The sequence below is a fragment of the Anser brachyrhynchus genome (assembly GCF_964034855.1).
Source record: "Anser brachyrhynchus genome assembly, chromosome: 2".
NCBI classification, from domain to species: domain Eukaryota; kingdom Metazoa; phylum Chordata; class Aves; order Anseriformes; family Anatidae; genus Anser; species Anser brachyrhynchus.
The window spans coordinates 108,549,410-108,568,087 of NC_137695.1; the positions used below are offsets into that span (position 1 = coordinate 108,549,410).

The following is an 18,678-nucleotide window of genomic DNA, read 5'->3' on the forward strand; positions in this document are numbered from 1 at the left end:
TTTTGTTGTTGTTTTGTTCCTTTTTGTTTGTTTGTTTGTTTTAGGCATTGAAAGGATTACCAAAGTTATGAAACCTTTATTCCTTAGAACAGGACATTTCTGAGGGTAAAAGGAATATTGTTGATTTGAATAAGAATGTCTGAGGCCCTTGTTGAATGTTTCTCTACTTTATCTTTTTAGGATCATAACTGTACAAGTGGATGAAAGTACCCCTTCAGAACTGAGGCTTGGTTCATCAGCAGAAATGAGTCCCATGAATATTTCCAACTTCTACGCTGGTGGCATTCCAGCAGGAGAAGGCTTCTTAGGGCTAAAAATAACTGGCTCCTTTCGTGGCTGTATCAGCAATCTTATTTTTAACAAGGAGTAAGTCAGAGTGGTAACTGCCACGTTTTGGAAAACTGTACAGTAATTAGTAATTGTAGTTTGTAATTGTTGTAATGAAATTACCCATTTGTCTGGTTTTTAACATGAGACAAGCATTATGCTAATGATCTGTTATCAAAACATGCAGAAAATTAATACTGAGTATTACCAGCTACATTTCCAAATAACATTAGTAATGTCTTTAACGTGTATATAGATAATGCACAAAATACAACCCTCTACTATAGTTTCATCTGCATTCATAGATAAAATAGTCTTCCACAAATATTTTCTATGAATATTGTTATATGGACAGATTATTTGACTATTTTCAGTCTCCTTGTGCCAGCATGCTGCTGCTTTTTTTTTTTTTTCCCTCCTTTTACTAGTGAAAGACCTTGTAAAATACTCTCCTTGTGCTTGTGAAATGTAGGGATTTGGGATTTCACTTTTTAAAGTATTACTTTTTAAAACACAGACTTTTGGATTTCACCACTTCCATGAAGTATGAATATGTGGATATGGACAGCTGCTTTTTGTCAGAGAAGCCTAAACCAGCCATAAAGCTAGAAGACATTGATATTCAACCTGAAGTTCAGGCTTTACCAGTTCCCCTGAGGCCTCTTACAGATTCAAAAAAAGTATGTATTACAACAAGTCTCTATTGCCTCTTCTAGGAAAGTACTCAGGTGAAAGCTGCATTTTAGCTTTGTGGAGAATCTTCAAAATATGGGCTGTATATATTTGCTTCTTCTATGGTATGTAGAGGGTCAACGAATGTGAATTTGAATTGATTATTTCCTATGAAAAATTGCAATATAAACCTGTGTATAGCAGGTCTTTTGAAAGGGAAATGTAGTTAGGTTTATCATTGTTCAGGCAGCAACACTAAAAAGAAAAGTGGAGTGATAATCCCTCAGCAGAAGGACTTGACAGTAACTATTATCTTTAGTGTGTTCCTGCCAAAATGACACCATGCTGAGGTCTGCATTAGCTGTGCAATTTAGCATTCACATTTTCCTGGTCACACACATATAGTCTCTGGTCTGTGTCAAGGACAAGGCACAAACCATTATAGAGACACAGCGTCTGAATACAGCTTGCTTGGCACCTGTTTCCTCTCACACAGTCCCTGTTCCCAAGAGAGAAGGCAGCATTTCATCTCTCCTTCTGCAGCTGCACATCTTTATGATGAAGTGTTTCCAGAGCATCTTGAAATCATTTTTCTGTGGCAAAAGAAAGCAGGATTTTATGTATTTCATACAACTGTGGCTATAAAAAGAAACAAGCTGTCCTTCTTAGAGCTAAAGTATAGCTTTGGCTTGTGCTCTGTTACTCAGCTTTTTATTCCCGAAATCATAACAAAAATGTGCATCCTCGCTAAGTGGGAAAATATTTCTACTAAGTCCATAAGATTTTCACTGAAATTCTACTCCATCTTCGAGCATTCGTTATCAAAAGGGCTATCAATTAAGAGAAAAGTGAATGAATACATTTCAAACTATAATCATTTCTCAATAGAAAAGGCCAGTGTTATCCATGAGACATAGCTTAATCATTACTACTAGTTATCTCTGAGACTAATGTTAGCTTGAAAGGATTAGGAGTTTAACTAATTGATGTTACTCTCTGCTTTGTGGTTATCATGTGGCTCTGTTTTGTTTCTTATGAAGTTCAGCATGGGAGCACTGTCATCCAGCATTGCTGGCAAACAGCTGATACTATTCTTAATGAAGTCCTTTCATTAACAGGTAGTATGTGCAAAAGATGAGCTGCCTGATCATGTTCAAGGTGCCCGTCAGTTTGGACTTGCCAAAGGCAGCCACTTGACACTGCTCTTCAATCAGTCTACTGTCAGGAAGAAGTGAGTATCTCCCGAATCATGCATGCACACCTGTGTTATCTTGTATTGAGCTACAAGAAGTGGGATGATGGTTTTCATGCAGAATTATGAGTTTTGAACGTGCACCTTGCCTCAATTTCTGTGAGTTCCTCATGGAAGAAGGTATCACAACCACTGCATCATAATTAGTATGTCCCTAACACGTTTGTGATTATGAGTTTATCATAGTTCTGCTTTTTTTTTTTTTTCCTTCAGAATTAAGAGCCCTATTGTATGTCTTGTAAGCATTTTGGATTTCCGTTTTCCATATTCAGACCTCAGCTGTTCCCTACTTCTTTGGGTGATGCAGATAACACCTTGCCCTCTCCTCTGGATTTTCTGCAATTGTACCTTCTATGTCTGCTTTACTCCCCAGGCCACCAAAGAAGATAAGACTACTGAGAAGAATCACTCTTGAGACTTATCTGTGTTAGCCTTTCTTTGCCAGGCTCATTTGTTTGAGGTCCACAAATCACAGCCTGAAAGCCAATTGTGTATGCTTCTTTCAGCTTAGGAAGCCCCTGCATGCAAAAAGAAAAGAACTTTTTTTCTTCTTAGCTACCAAATATAAGAACATTGCAGAGGGTTGAAGCTATGCAGTCCTAACCTGGTGTCTCCATAATAAATGCCTGCTCCATAAATAGCTTTTGGGGACCCAAAGACTAGAACCTTTAAGGTTCCCTCTGTTCTTACTCTTCCCATTTATATTCCAGCAAGTCTGGCTAAAAATAATGGAATTTGTTCCTTCCTTGGGGCAATGGGCAAGCCTGCAGTTGCAAACAGCTGAGCCCATCCCTCTTAAAACCCAGCTCAGTGTGTGACAAGTTCTTTTTGCATTTCTAACAGGTACAGCACTGATTTGTATTATGAAATACATTATAGGTCATGCTTTCATAGAATACAATGCAAATTTTACTTCTCTGGCCTTTGTAATAAAAAACGTCCTTTCTTAAAAATAAATTGGTTGAGGCTGTTCTCTGCCTCCAGAGAAGATTTTTATCGATGCAGAAAAAAGTATCTGTCAGTAACACTGAATTTTTGTCGTCTAGGCTTTCTGTCCAGCTGAATCTCAGAACCTTTGCCTCCAGTGGCCTGATTTACTACATGGCTCACCAGAACCAGGTTGATTATGCAGCCCTACAGCTTCATGGGGGACAGCTCTATTTCTCATTTGATCTAGGCAGAGGAAAAGCAGTAGCATTTCACCCTGCTGTTGTCAATGATGGAAAATGGCATACGGTAGGTAGTCACTGATCTTGTACTCCATTTTCTCTTCCCTGGTGTTACTTGGATGGCTTTTCACTTCCTTTCCTGTGCAATTTCTGTCTTGAAGGGCAAACAGGATTTAACCCAGTCATTAAACCATACAGATAACTGTATTTGAGTATAATTACTTCCATTTAAAATTCTCATTATGCATCGATTCCAGTAGCCAATTACTGTCAAGTATCTCAGGTTAAATAATCGGGAATAAAATAGTTTACCCATTGTGTTTTAAACAGAGTAGTCATCTTCACTGGAGAAGAAACCAACAGAAAGGTTTAGAAACTCTGATCTTTTCCACAGAGAGCTTTCCATGCACTGTGCCACCAAAAACCTACAATTTACTGTGGGACAGAATGAAAAGGATTTGTGGGTGCACAGTTTCTCCTTTCTCCCACTTATCACTTTAATACCTGAGCACATCATAGGTGCTCACATCATGAGCACTTGAGCATATGGCTAGTGTGAATGGGGAAGCACTCTTTCCTTGCCTTGGTTGATGCAACAAGAGAAAGGTAGATATTTGGAATAAACGGAAGTTGGAAGGAGAGGACTTGGCCATAAGGAGAGTTTTGGGAGAAATTATAGCTATAAATTTCAGGTAATATGTAACATGCACGGCCTTCTGTACAGATGCCCTGCATTAGCCTGTGTCAGCCCAGTACCTCTGAGCAACCCACTGACTGTTGGCTCTGGCTTTCTTTGCAAGAAATGTCTGTGATGTCTGCATAAGTTTTAAAAGCAACTCTCACCACACGAGTTTTCCTTAGGGCAGATGAGGATGACAATATTCATCCTTCTAAGCTTCCCTTTGCTTGTCCGTATGTGGTGCCTTAACCCCAGGAAGTGGCTTCTCTGGGACAAGGTGATTGATGACACTGAATTTTCACCTTTCCCGAGTGCCTAGGGAATCAGCAGAGTTATTTCTATTTTTGTATATAAGCAGTAGAATAACAAACAGCAAAAACTACCATAAAGAAAGCAAACATGAACTTCTGTCAGAGAGAGATATCACAGATAAGCTCTGCTGCCTACCCTGAAGGGAAAAACACTCTGGGATTTACAGTTGCTTGTTTAAAATTAAATATACCTACATAAAACCTCATACTCACATTATCCCCTTTATAAGAGATGAACAGGTGCTGTATGAGAGGTCTGCTGACCTACCTTTACTACAAATAGCATAAAAACATGAACCTTTTTGTGAGATTAAGGCTGTCACACCATTTCAAAGCTGAGGATGATTATTGCAGTAGTTGTACAGTCAATTTAAGCTAGCATGCATTGCTACCAAAATAAATACTTTTTCTTTCTGTTCTGTCATGTGCTCATTATTACCACTGCTAGTGCTTTATCCCCTTACCAACACAAATGTTCATGAAACCTTATGTTGAACCTGATTAGGATTCTGAGTGTGGCTACAGGTAACTGGGGAAGAGTAAATGGTTATCTGACTTCAAATCAATTACCTCATCTGCATGTGATTAACTGTTTTAGTGCAAGGAAGGCACAGGGGCATGAATGAACAAGATAGACAGGACTGGACAGCTTTTTGGTCATAGCAAATTCATCACTGCACATCATAAAACTGCAGCATAGCTCTCCGAAGTGCACACTCCTAAGATGGCTCAGCTGGTGGGCAGGACAATCTTGCAGACTAGCACAGAACTCCACTTTTCAAACTCAGTTATGTACTCATATCCTAAAGCAATAAACCAGTCATTTTAAATATTAATTGTGAAGACATTGAAAAACTTGTGCAGACCAACACACAATCAGTGTAGGCCCTTGGGGAGGCAAGAAAGCAGTTTAGCTGCTTAGTTGCATTCTGAAATGCAACTCAGCCTCAGCGAATTTCAAGAGGGTGCCTCAGTATAGTACATCAAAGCAAACTAACCTTTAAAAATTGTCTTTCGTGCTTTTTTGGCAAACGATGACTAGGTGACTGATTCAGCTTACTGTTTTCATGCTCTCTTTTTTTTTTTTTTTTCAGATAAAGACAGAATACGCTAAAAGAAAAGGTATCATCATTGTGGATGGACATGAATTGGTATCAGTCAGTGCCCTGGGAGATGGCAGCACTTTGGATGTGGAGGGAAAGCTCTACGTGGGAGGACTCCCCTTAGACTATGTGGCGAAGAATCTTGGGAATGTAAGAAGGTTTGAGGAGGGGCAAGGGCTGTTGTTGTCTGACAGTAGGCAATATTAGAACGGGTGTACTGCATCAAACTCATCTGATTCAGTATCCTGTCTCCGAGGGGTGTGTGTGTGTGTGAAAACAACAAAGAAAGAAACAACAAAGAAAGTTATGACCCTTTACCAAATACAAATCTTTCCAGCTTTCTATGGCTTACTGATTCTAGCTAGAGGTTCTAGCCTTGTGTTTTATTAATAGCTCTTAATGGATTTCTTCTACTATCAATGTCTTTGTTGAAAACAGATGAAGAATATAACATGTTTAATACTAGAAGAGAAAAATATGACCTAGAACCTCAAAAACTTCAGTACCTAAATCCTTTGGGTTCAACTAAGAACTGGGACTTAAATATCTAAAAGGCTGGGATTAGCTGCCTGAGAGTAAAGCATCCATGCTTTTAAAATGTATTTTTTTGTCACCTTCCTCCTTGTGCAACCCTTTATCTTAGGGAGGAGTCTGGCATCAATAGCAGTATTTCTCAATTCCTACATGTACTTTCTTCACCCTTGCTTTCTAATTGCATAGTAGGGATAACAAATATTTTAATACTTTGAGTCTGCAATTGCTGAAAACAGTGATAGAGAGACATTCAAATGAATCTTACTGCTGGATAGAACTCTGGTGATATGTACTTGCACAGTGTCTTAGAAAATCTTGATTTACATGTTAATTTATTGAGACGTTTGAAATGTCTTTAACCATAGGGTATATCCCTGCTCGAATTCAAGCAAACTCAATTCTTTCTGTACATTATAAAGAGTGTATACCGTGTTCCTATACAATATTTGTTTTGCTTCCATAAGACATTGTGTACATTTGAAACCTTATATAAATAAATATAATAACTAGAAATGTAATTATGTAAATATTTTAGATATTGATGTGTTTTGTTGAAAGAATTTTTAATTTATGGTAACACCAGGTAAATCACTAAAAGACCATAGGAGAAGTTTTTATTACGCATTAACTCTAGCATTTCAATATGCCTAGGTAACTCACAGTATTCCTGCCTGCATTGGCAGTATGACCATCAACAGTAAGCAATTGGACAAGGAGAGCCCTGTCTCCATCTTTGCTGTGAATAAATGCTACGTCACAGTGCAGGAAGGGACTTTCTTTGATGGAAGTGGTTTTGCTGCTCTTTGTAAGTATCATTAAATGGAAGTAGTACCTTATTGAATTAATGGTAATGAAAACATACTGCTTTTAGGCCTTGCTGAAAATATATGTAATTAATATGCCCTGCATATGTATTTCTAACTGAGTTGCTCAATCCATATGTCCACAAGTGGCCATTTTTGCAAAGGGTGATCTTCCACAAGTGAAGGACCTAATCATAGAATCCTAAAATGGCTCAGGTTGGAAAAGGAGGTGCCCCAGCCCTCTGACCGTCTTTGTGTCCCTTCTCTGGGGCCCACTCTAACAGATCCACATCTTTCTGGTTCTGAGTGCTCCAGACCTGGATGCAGCACTCCAGTGCTAATGATTTGGGGGAAAGAAACAAACTATCTCTTTCTTCAGCAGCTAAGAATATCTATGTTCATGATATTATGTTGAGGTCCGTAAAGTGAATTGAGACAAAAAAGATGTAGGGGAATTGTCAAATAATATGAAGCATTATATTAATTTGCACTCTTTACTGTTTCTGCAGCAAATGAGATAGAATATATTAAATCTACATGAATAAAAGAAAAAAAAATTGGAAATTTATCTTTTCCAAAATGTGAATTTTGACTTTGGACAAATTACTTTGGAAAAACTTTACAGAGTTTCTACAAGATCATATCCCAACAAACTAATTTACGTGCTTTTTAGGCCTTTTAGTGAACATGTATGAATGCTACTTTGTACTGTGGTTTACAAATCTTTTATTAGAAGCTTATAACTCTTTCTCAGATAGAGAAGGTTACAAAGTCCGGTCTGATGTGAACATCACACTTGAGTTTCGTACAACAGCCATGAATGGTGTTCTCCTTGGAGTCAGCAGTGCTAAGGTTGATGCCATTGGACTGGAGATTGTAAATGGCAAGGTAGGCTGCCCTGTGCTGGCATACTCATTTCACAAGGCTTGCTTAAATGTGAGAGGCTTGAACTGCTGGGCTGTTGGGTAGCACTAAATAGACACCAGTGAAATGTGATGGAGGCAAAATGTCAGAACCAAATCCCCAGAGGTCAGTCTCAAGGTTTCTCATCATCATCATGATAAAATGTGAGATTAGCAGAAGTCACTGGAACTTTTTCCTTTTTAATTTTAATTTATGTTAACCTGCAGCCACTGTGACCTCCTGTACTAGATAATTTGTATGTTAGACTGAATATATTCCTGTCTTGCAGTTTAATGCTTTTTCTGCCATAGAGCTAAACTTGTCCTTATTAAGCATATTCTTGCATGTACAAAACACCCTGTTTTGTAATCTCTTCTTCAATATTCATGAGCAATACTCAGGGCAATTAACTCTAAATCCACTGGCCGTTATGTTCCATAAACCTTTTAACAATCAATACGTAGTACACCACTCATCTCCTGCAGTAAAAAATGCATATTTGATTGCTCTTAAGTATTTTCTTTTCTCAGAAATAGCTCATTTTTTATTCAACGCTTCCTAGCAAGAGACAGCATTAAATATAACTGCTTCTGTGGGATGTACTTTCTCTGTTGATATTTACATATTAATCCTTACCACAGAGCTGAGGAAACATCTACTGCTTTGAAAAATAAAGTCATGAAAACAAATCAATACACGTATTGGCAATGATAAGTGCTTTCAGTTCATTCTCTTTCCCTTCAACTAGATACAGTGGATCATCTTTCAGATCTTAAGTCTCAGCTTCTCTGAGAAAAGGATTTGATTGTATTTGTAAGAAACATTGAAATCCCAAGTATACAAAGCTAAGCAACAGATCACTGCATGGATGGATCTAAGTCTATTAGATTTTTAAGATACTTCAGTAAGGACTCATACTCTATCTATCAAAGTAAACATTAGCTTTGCATAATTACCAAGCATTTATTAAAATGAAAATCTCTGCACCAGCACGATTTTATTTTTATCTAGAGAAATTAGTTCTTCTATTCTTACTTTATATCTTTCTTGGCATCTGGCTGTTTATACAGGTTTTATTCCATGTCAACAATGGAGCTGGCAGAATAACAGCTACGTATGAACCAGGAGTCACAAATGGTTTATGTGATGGAAAATGGCACAGGCTTCAAGCAAACAAAAGCAAACATCGTATTTCACTGATAATTGATGGGAATTTGGTTCAAACTGATAATCCCTACGTTCAGTCAACATCTGCAGACACAAACAATCCCATTTATGTTGGAGGTTATCCTGGTAGGTACAATAATATTTCTTTTTCCTACTCTCCCTCCTGTGTGCTCGCTCTCTCATAAGAACCGGCTCCCCCAACCCCTCTCGCTCAGAGTCATAAAGTTCATGATTGAGTTATAAAACATACTTACCATTTTTCACATTGTCACTGAGGTCACAGCATATTAATATTTGTGTGTTCTGTCTTTGTGGAGGAATGCATTTAGCTGTTGTGTGTGTTGGCTAGATCAGCTGAATCATTTTACTTTCCTACACAAACCGACTCCTTAGTTCATGAGAAGGATTTCCTACGTGTGGCTTGTCTTTCACAGTCTCTCTCAGGATTAACAACATCCTTCCTGTGTATGTTCATATTTGGTTCTATTACAGCCAAATTCATATTAAGGCTTTCCTTTACTTTCATCTAAGTAAGGTTTCTACAGTGCTTTTATCTGCTTTATTTTTTGCTAATGTTCAATGTCAGGGGCTGTGTAGGCAGAAGCCAAACTGAAGCAGATGCACATATATCTCCCTCAATGTGTGTGTGTTTCCTTCTGAATTAACTGCTTGTCGGTCGTAGTATGATGGTAATATAAAAAGATAGTAACACAAAAAATATCTAATTGAAATATCTTTAAATAGTGTAACTCATTAGCTGATAATTTGAGCCAGAATAAGTTATTCATTAAGAGGGTTGAATTTGGATGATCATGAGCTTAACCTTCTTGTAGGCATATACAAATACATTTATTTATAGCCTTTTAAGTATCACATCGTTACTAAGTAGGCTTTGTATTGTTTTTAATATTCTGTACCTTTAAACATAGAATCAAATGCCCATCAAAACAGCTGTTTCAGTTTATCAGTTGAGATCTTTCCATTTGTGTGAAAATAGAGTGATGAAATCTGAAGGGCAGACTCAGCCTTTAAATATTTGGAAAGCTTTAGGGATAATAGCTTAAAACATTACAGAGCATTCGGTTGGACAAGGTTTTGGTTCTTTATGAAAAATGAATTAATGGTAATTAACTGGATCTTAATTAGTATAGGTCTTATAGAGTGAACTTAGTGTAGAGTGAAATTTTTCACAGGTTGTATAGAAAAAAGAGTTGAACTCTGTACCACGTCTTATTTGCAAAGGGAATCCATGATGATGTACAGCTCAGCTGTTGCTTCATATTCTGTCAGCTACAATTTTTACTCGGAAGACACATGTAAAATGGCTTTCTCCTCTCTTTTCCCCACTCTTATCTCCTGTTGTCCCCTCAGGCAATTTATTCCTGCATAAGTTGTCCCAGTGCATGGCTCATGCTTGAAGGCAGCAATGCCCGTCCATGGTGGGGTGTCTGAGATCATCCAAATGTGAATGGAACTTGGTGCTCCTCAGTTTTTATTTTTCTGTCTCGTTTGGGAGGGATGGGAAGCGATTAAAGAGTAACCTGGATCTTTGTGTTGTTTCAGTTCATTGGAGATATGTTCTACATATTTGATATTTGTTTTCAGGTGATGTGAAGCAAAACTGTCTCACGAGCAAGAGCTCATTCCATGGCTGTTTGAGGAACCTCGTGATGAACAAGGGCCAACAGACAGAATTGTTTGACTTCAGCAAAGCTTTTGACCTGCGTGGAGTCTTTCCTCATTCCTGCCCTGGGGCTGAGCACTGAACAGCAGCAAAGCTGGTCTGGATTAGAGAGTTAATTTTTTGTTTGTTTGTTGATCTGTTATTTTTCATTCTCATTTTGTAATGAAAAGAAGGTTTTGGTGAGAACCTGCATCTCTTTGATTTTTTTTTTCTGGTTGTTTCCAACTCAGGTCATCTTTTTTAGTAAGAAGCTCTATGTCTGAATTTTAACTAGATTTTTTCTAAACAACAAATACCTCTACTACAAGGTTAATGGCATTAATTGGGTATTTTTCTTTTGGGAATTTTTATTAATCTGTGTTTACAATATGTGTTCTCTTGATTACTTGACAGTATTTCATTTTATTGTGTCTTGGTCATTTTATAAACCGGTAATAATGTTGGATCATGTAATAAAACTACAATAAACTGCATTATTTCATGTAGCTCAGCAATCCATATATTTCAATTAGAAGAAAACGGGCCGTAAGGTTATGAAGTGAAAAGTACAAGTGCCAGCAGAGGGAGCAGGAGACTAATGGCATAATTTTGAAGGTATCAAATTCAGAGTCTAATGAATAGAATTTTCTTGTTTATAGTTTATATGGTAACCCTGATCCCTTTTCCTCCTGCTTAATATCCAGTCCTGTCCCCCATTAGCCACGTTATCTTAGGTGGATCAGCTGCAGGACAAGCAGCAACTCCCCAGCACAAAGAAGCATGTGAAATGCTGTGCTGGTGAAGAAACCATTGGGATCTGGTTTGGCAACAACTGTGTATTTTGGCAAAGAGAACTAATACATCTTTTTTGGGAAAACAGTATTTCTTACAGGATGAAAGGGAACACCTTCCATGCCCTAGTTAACAGGCCAGACAGCAGTTCTCTCTCTCTTTTCTTATTGTGTCTGTGTCTTTTTCTAAAATGACACTTCCATTCCATACACCTCCTCAAGTATACCTTGGGGGCTACACACTGAATCTGACTCAAGTAAGAATGTGTACTCATCAACTGACTGGATCACTGACCAGTGGTGAAACGTGTCTGGTACTTACACATGCGTCTATAATAAATGTAGTTCTTTACAAGTCACTTCCCTCTCCTTTTTGTCTTTGAAGCAGCAGAGTTTTTGTCTGTGCCTCATAATTTTGTTTGTCTTTTTCCATGCATGTTTACAGTTCCTTCCAATGTCAATATTGCTCTACTTATTTTACGGTAGTTTTAAAAAAAATACTATCTCCAATGAAACCTAAAGTACTTTGTTGCTGATTTCAATGAGGCAGGATTATAAGTACTGTCATTTTGTTTTGTTCATTGGAGTAGTCCAAGAGAAAAGCTCCTGAAGCAAAAGTGCTCCACTTAAGCAAATGTGGCAGAATGTGGTCTTTTATCTTTCTGTGTACTTTTTCAGGTGGTATACCAACGGAATTGCCTTTGAGACAGATTCATCACACCTTTTTGCAATTTCTGTCACCTGCTTCCATCAGAAAACCATGTGTTTCACTTTGAAGAATTTTTTTGTTGTTATTGCTTTTATTTTTGACATGAATACAATACAATGGACACAATCTGCTGTACAAATAACACTAATACGTGGGCTTACTTCAACAAAACACTTAACATTATAATAAGGAGTTTAAGGGAAACGTACATGCAAACATTTTGCTTTGATTAGTGGCATTGTATTATTTTCCAGAGAAGATACACATTACTGGAACGCAATTGAAAATAAAAACTGAAACAGTGTGTTTGTATTTGTTGCCTGTTAACCCCAGGATGTGATCAAATAAGGTTCACATTACAAGCAGTAATTGAGGCAACATGGTTTGGATGAAGTTTAATCCATATCCTCAAATATGTCTTTTAATGTATATTTTTAGATAATTTCAAAATATTGCCCCTTATAAGGAGGAGCACTTTATCTATGTAAAAGAATAATGGAGAGGTGAAATTAATAATAGAAAGCTTTGGAATATTAAACTTCTAAGCCAAAATGTTTTTCCTGGAAAATGGAGAGTGAGGTAGTTTTTATTATACATAGACACAGACACATTTGCACACACGCACACATTAGCTGAATAAACAGGTTAGAGCATTCTACTCTGTTTCTGAAACCTATTTCTTGCAATACTCTCTCTGTATGTGTTGATATGCAAAATGTTGTCTTTGTAGAACCATAGAATATATAAATTGGAGTATATAAATGCTTCAGGCATCTTTGGAGTTTTTTGAACAAGTCTCTCCCTTCTTGCTACCACTTTCTTATTAATTGCTTTCAACATACGTTGTTTTGACTTCAACTGCTGTAAAGAGGAGCAAAATTCCAGATACCTCTGCTAGCATTTTGAAATCTAATGCCTCAAGTTTAAACCTCACATTTAAAAATATTGGTGAGATTGTTCACTTTGTCTGCTGCATATTAATTCAAGTTAGTGTACCACAACAACACAAAACAACTTAATGTGTAACAGTATTAACCACATTACACATGGGTCGTTAGGTCCATTTGTATTAAAAAAAAAACAAAACCATTCTGTTTCAGAGACACCAGGTATTTGGCCACATTGTAATAGTCTGGGCACTGTATGTAGAATCTAGTTCATCTGCTAACATGCATGTCTTATAAAGTTATAGGCAACTTTAGTGTGAAACAACTGTTTGCAGAATGGATTTCATTACATCAGATTTGGCTTTTCTAAGTTGCAAAGTGGTAAAAGATGAAAGTCTTTTAATAACCCTTTCTATCCAATGCAGAGTACAATGAGATTTAGGAAACCACTTTGATGGAGTCCTCAATTCAAGGTCCAGAAGTAAGTTGCTGAGTAAATTACAGCCTGAACTCTGTACATTTCTTTCCCTTGCATAGCTATTGAGAATACAGGCTGAAGGGAGTGGGCAAGATGGTGAAAGTCAATGTGTTTGAAAGTACTGTAGAAAGAGTTATCTTGTTTGCTATGACATTTCAAATTCTCTAGTTAATGTTCAGGCTTTCTGTATAGTCATAAAAGCTCTTTCGTTGGCTATAAATACAATGATGCTTAGCATTTCTATTATGCATTTTGTATTCAAAGCACTTTCCACATAAAATCCCTTTGCTGAGTTTGTCCTTCCTAAATGGATGTTTATAACTCCTGCTCTGCTCATGGAGTTCGGCTGAGAGCAGCATTTAACTCCAACTAATTCTCACATTACCTTTACGAGGAAAGTACTAGTCCTGTTTTACAGCTAAAAAAGGAGGGCAGCATAGCAGAAGGAATTCTCCATGGCCACAGAGGGAACTAAAGGAAATCAAGAACAAAGCACATGACAAAGCATTAATGCTGAGTTCTACAAGCAAACCACAGATCTCCTCTCTCTCATATATTTAAAATAAATAGTTGTCAAAATAAGCAGTGCATGTTATAATACAATAGTCCTGGTCTAAGCCTGGCTGCAACTATGCACCCATTAGTGTTATGAAAAACAAAAATTAGAAATATAAAAATTACACTGTGTTTTAAAGTGAACAAAAAATAATGTTGCTAAATTTTATCATTTTTAATCTCAAGAAAGAAAAACAGAAAGGCAGGATCTGCCCTCTGTAGACATTATTGTTGCTGGTAAAATTGCAGATTAGTTGTTGACTTCTTCCACTGAACACTGACAAAGAAAGTTAACTATGGGAGAACACAATTAACTTTGAACCAGAAGTAGGATTTCTTAAGTGTGAAAATCATCATCATAGAGCTTCAGCAGATCATCACAAGTTGCAGGCTTTCTCTGTAGGACAATGTACTTTTATGTTCACCTGGAAAATCTGTTTCAGAAAGCTTTTACATTGGTACCTGGTAACTGGAGCACCAGCTTCTGTCTCATCTGTGTGTCCAGATGATGAACAAGCCCTACTGATCACACTGTGGGTGAACCCATTGTGCAATACGTTAATTAATGTGATGATTGTGCAATACGTTAATTAATGTGATGATGGGGACATTGCGGTGTCCCTGAAGGTGTTGGTTGAAGGTGTTAGTTCCCACTTTCTTTCTAAGACAAAGATGAAAAAATACTTTCTCTTTTACGGAGCCTTGTGATTTTCCTACTTGACAAACATGCTTTGATTATATAAAGTGTAGCCCAGAGCCAGATGATTAGGTGAGGAAGGATGCTCACCCTTGTGACTGGCTGCCAACCATCCTGTCTTATATTTGCTGTGCTGAACTTTCAAGGCAGTTGCAGCCCCCTGTTCTCTTGTCATCCTATGTATTTTCATAGACTGCATGCAACCTGTAAAAGTAGCTGCAGTTTGCTATGTATTTGTAAAAACCCTAGCACAACTAGGCCTAGTCTGGCTGTGGTCTTAAGGGCTTAGTATGCAAATGTTAAATAAGTCTTAAATCCCTCTGCTCATTGGAAGCTCTTTTTCTTCTCCATGCTGTGTTACACAAAGTCTGGAAAAAGATCCTTCTTCTCAATGCAGCTGAATAGTATAAAAATTGCTTACACATCGAAGCTAAAATAAACAAAAGAAAAATAATTAGATTACAAATTAAGAAACTATAATGTTTAACGAAAAAGATGGCGTCAGTAAGTGGCACCATTAACACATAACTCATAGTGTGGCATTACACAGACTTTAATCTGAGTGTATCAAGTAAAAGATGGAGCCAGGGGATGTGCCCCTTCTCACTTAGTATTCATCTCCTGAAGCTTGTGTGTCTGACAGAAGAAGGACGGAGAAAATGTTTTGTGGCACTACAAATGCACGCAGTAATGAGATCTAGACAGACGATTTCAGAAGACTGATAGTAATATATACAGTGGTACATACGTAAAGCAGTATAGCTGTCTACACAGTAGTTCTCCCCCTTGCCTCCTTCCCCTCCTTCCCCAGCACCATGTACTCATGAGGAGTGATTGAGAGATGTAAATATTGCAGTAATGCACACTGCACAGGTTTACTTTCAGCAGAAAGGTTTGATTTTATCACGCAGCTATGTCTTGGCACTGCTGCTGGTCAAGCTCCTCTGTTCCATGCTTGACAGAGTCCTTCTTCTTCTTGAATGTGATGCTTCTGTGTTATGCTGTGGCTGGTAGTGTTTCATGCATCCTCAGATGCCACTGGATACTTTCCTTTCCAAAGATCCTTGTTCTATTGCCAAGTCAGGAAACGAACAACTCCATATGCGACAGGTTGTTTTCAGTGCTTCCGTACCTTGGTCTGTCCACCTCAACTCCTGGGCCAACTGGCACAAGCACAATCCATATGAAAGCTTAACTGATGTGTTAACGTCAAATTGGCCAGAAACTGGAGTGACAATTCTTATACTGAGAGTAGTATATGATCAACATCAGTTGGACAGTATGGTAGGAAGGAATAATACCCTGTAGATAGCTACCATTTTGTTTTCATCTCTGGCAAGAGGCAAGAGCTTCTGAAAATGACAGGCATCACAGTTGTCCATTTGGCCTTTGTCCAGTACGCTGCAGCTTTGGGCTTCAGCTTGCTTTTGGTTTTATCACCCATTCCGCCTGAGGATTTGCACGGTAAACATCTAACATGTATGCGTCTGGATCCAAACAGTGCTGACCTGAAACAAAAGTTGACAGCTGTGAATGCATCTCTGATGTTCACATAGTGAGTTTTGTGTGTCAAGCTAATGTATTCTGGCTACAGATAGGGGCCTTGATAAATGTGCCAGTGATTTACTTGGTGGGATTCATAATTCACTTCCACTTCCAGGCGGGATGCCTTGCATTACACTGAGTTATGGATGAGGCATTTAGTCAAATGTTAAACAAATATTATGGTTTCTCTATAACTATTAACAACACTATTACAGCAAGTGCCACTATATATATATATTTTTTTTTCATTGGATGTACTAGACTGGAATTACACCTCTCTAACTCTCTAGTTTCTGTGCTATTTTTAAATGCTGAAAAAGCAACTCTGTAAACCATGTGTTCCCACCCATGTAGGAACTCACAAAGACAAATACAGACTATAGCAAGGTTTCTGGCAGTTGCTGTTTTTCTTTTTTTTTTTTTTTTTTTTTTTAAAAAAAAAAAAGCTCTTTTAAGTCTGGCAGTTTGAATGTTGCATGAGGTGGTGAATGGGAATTGGCTGGCTGGGGAGTCCCTGCTGCCTTTGCCACAATTTGCCTTTCACACCAAAAGAGGCATTTGGTGCTCGTTAATTGAATAATAAGGCAATAAATGCTTGAGTTAAGTTGATTTGTTGGATTACATTGGATTTATGCTGGGTTATGAAGCCATTTAACTGGTGAGGTTACGTTGCTGTGACACAAATGATGATAGTAAAATTTTTGTCCAGTTACTTATGTCGCTAGGGTCCTAATGATTTTACTCAAGTGAAAGCAATATAAATGAATTGATTGAATAAGGTTCCCTGGAACATCTAGGACTATATTAAAAACAAAACAAAACAAAAACATATAAATTAAATGTCTGGATTTTTTTGCAAGAACATGTTGGAATACTTAGGATTGTTTCAAAAGGTCTTTAGCATCTCTGTTAGGATCTCTTGGTCATCCTGTTTAACCAGCCAAAACAAACCAGTAGTCAAATTAAGCTTTGTATGAGCATAGCAATAATAAAGACTTTGGTTCTTGACTGCTGTTGAAATAAGTCTGTGGTGTTCTGTAATAATTCTACGGAAACTGTTTAGAGCTGAACCTAGAAGTAATGGGTCTCATCAGACAACTGATAAAAGACTCAGATCATGCAGAATTTCAGGATGTATGGAGAGAGAGTCAGGATTTGCAATATCAAATTAAAATCTGGTTTTTGACCTTTTTTTTGTGCGTTTGGCAAACCACTGTTGTTATTACAAAAATGTCACTGCATGAAACACAGAAGAAAAAAAAATCATTACTGCAAGGAAATCATAATATTAATAAAGCACATGTATTAATACAAATATATTACATCCATATAGGCAGGGGCCGAATTCTCCATTCCATGTTTATATTTTGGGAGGTTAACACTTACACACAGTGAGGAAGAAACAGAAATATATTTTAGGAAAAGATGTAAGAGTGAGGTAGAATGTGTTCACAAGAGGAAGATCAAGGATCTCTTAACCATGGAAAAATGCCCAATTTTGAGTACGAGAGAGGTAAATGAAAGGTCAGATGAATTTGGCAGGACTACAGCGGTCGTAAGGAGTCCTGCTGAGATCTTGCCGTCAGGTCACTCTATCCTGCAGGGTGCCCCTCCAGTCATGCTGGAGTCAGCAGGCATCGTTAGGTTGATTTTAACAACTGTGGATCAGACACCTTTCCTGCAGATGGACTGGAGGGCAGGAAAGACCCAGCTGTGTGAAAACAGCACTGACCTGAGGTGTTTTAGGAGGCTAAGGACATTCAGAGTTCAATCTGCAAATAGGAGACCTACCTATGTTTCCTCCAACTTCATGTAAACTTTGGATCTGGCCTCTCATGTTCTGTGAAGATCCATGGCTAGGAGAGAAAAAAAGGTTCAGTTTGCTTTTTGTGTTATAACTTCTGCCCTATCAACTGTCATCTATATTAAGCAGAAAATTGATATTTTTTCCCTCCTCTGATGAATTTACTCATCAAAAGCAAGGACTTCTACCAAACAGAGCAGAATATATCTGCTGCAGAGGCAGTTTACTATGTCACAGTTAACTAAGCTTTCTATTATACTGTTTATTATTTATTTAAAGAATAGAATTATGTGATAACATTGGAAGATTCTGCAGGAAAGACATTCAAACACAATTTGCCATTTCCCATAGCTGCTAACAATTACTACTTTACAGAAATAAAATCATCAACATTTTATGGGCAGATGTAATACAATCTCTTTGTATTCTTTATGCGGAAAGCCTATATGTTTCTGGTGGTGGCATAACAGAGGGCAGATTGATTCTGTGTGGAAGCCAATTATTAAGTAAACTATAAAGAATAAAATCAGTGGTTAAATTTTCTTTGACGGATGTAACCATGAATTAGCAATTTTAGAATATAAAAAGAATTCTTGTAACACAGTGAGTCTCTGAAAAGGGGACTATCT

The 18,678-nt window shown here is 37.6% G+C and overlaps 2 protein-coding genes across 7 annotated transcripts in view; one reads left to right on the forward strand and one right to left on the reverse strand.

Annotated features, from left to right (window-relative positions):
* The window catches only part of LAMA1 (laminin subunit alpha 1), a 108,021-nt gene extending 94,785 nt beyond the window's left edge, over positions 1–13,236 (forward strand). For all 3 annotated transcript variants that reach the window (XM_080579362.1, XM_080579363.1, XM_080579364.1), the window contains 9 exons: positions 181–366; positions 845–1,007; positions 2,118–2,230; positions 3,298–3,487; positions 5,505–5,663; positions 6,699–6,852; positions 7,605–7,738; positions 8,824–9,046; positions 10,526–13,236. In XM_080579362.1, coding sequence (XP_080435488.1) covers positions 181–366; positions 845–1,007; positions 2,118–2,230; positions 3,298–3,487; positions 5,505–5,663; positions 6,699–6,852; positions 7,605–7,738; positions 8,824–9,046; positions 10,526–10,686 — 1,483 coding nt within the window. In that variant the 3' untranslated portion in view covers positions 10,687–13,236. The remainder of the gene's footprint in view (positions 1–180; positions 367–844; positions 1,008–2,117; positions 2,231–3,297; positions 3,488–5,504; positions 5,664–6,698; positions 6,853–7,604; positions 7,739–8,823; positions 9,047–10,525) is intronic.
* The window catches only part of ARHGAP28 (Rho GTPase activating protein 28), a 79,544-nt gene continuing 73,020 nt past the window's right edge, over positions 12,155–18,678 (reverse strand). For all 4 annotated transcript variants that reach the window (XM_080579392.1, XM_080579391.1, XM_080579394.1 and 1 more), the window contains 2 exons: positions 18,037–18,101; positions 12,155–16,208 (listed from right to left, as the gene is read on the reverse strand). In XM_080579392.1, coding sequence (XP_080435518.1) covers positions 16,117–16,208; positions 18,037–18,101 — 157 coding nt within the window. In that variant the 3' untranslated portion in view covers positions 12,155–16,116. The remainder of the gene's footprint in view (positions 16,209–18,036; positions 18,102–18,678) is intronic.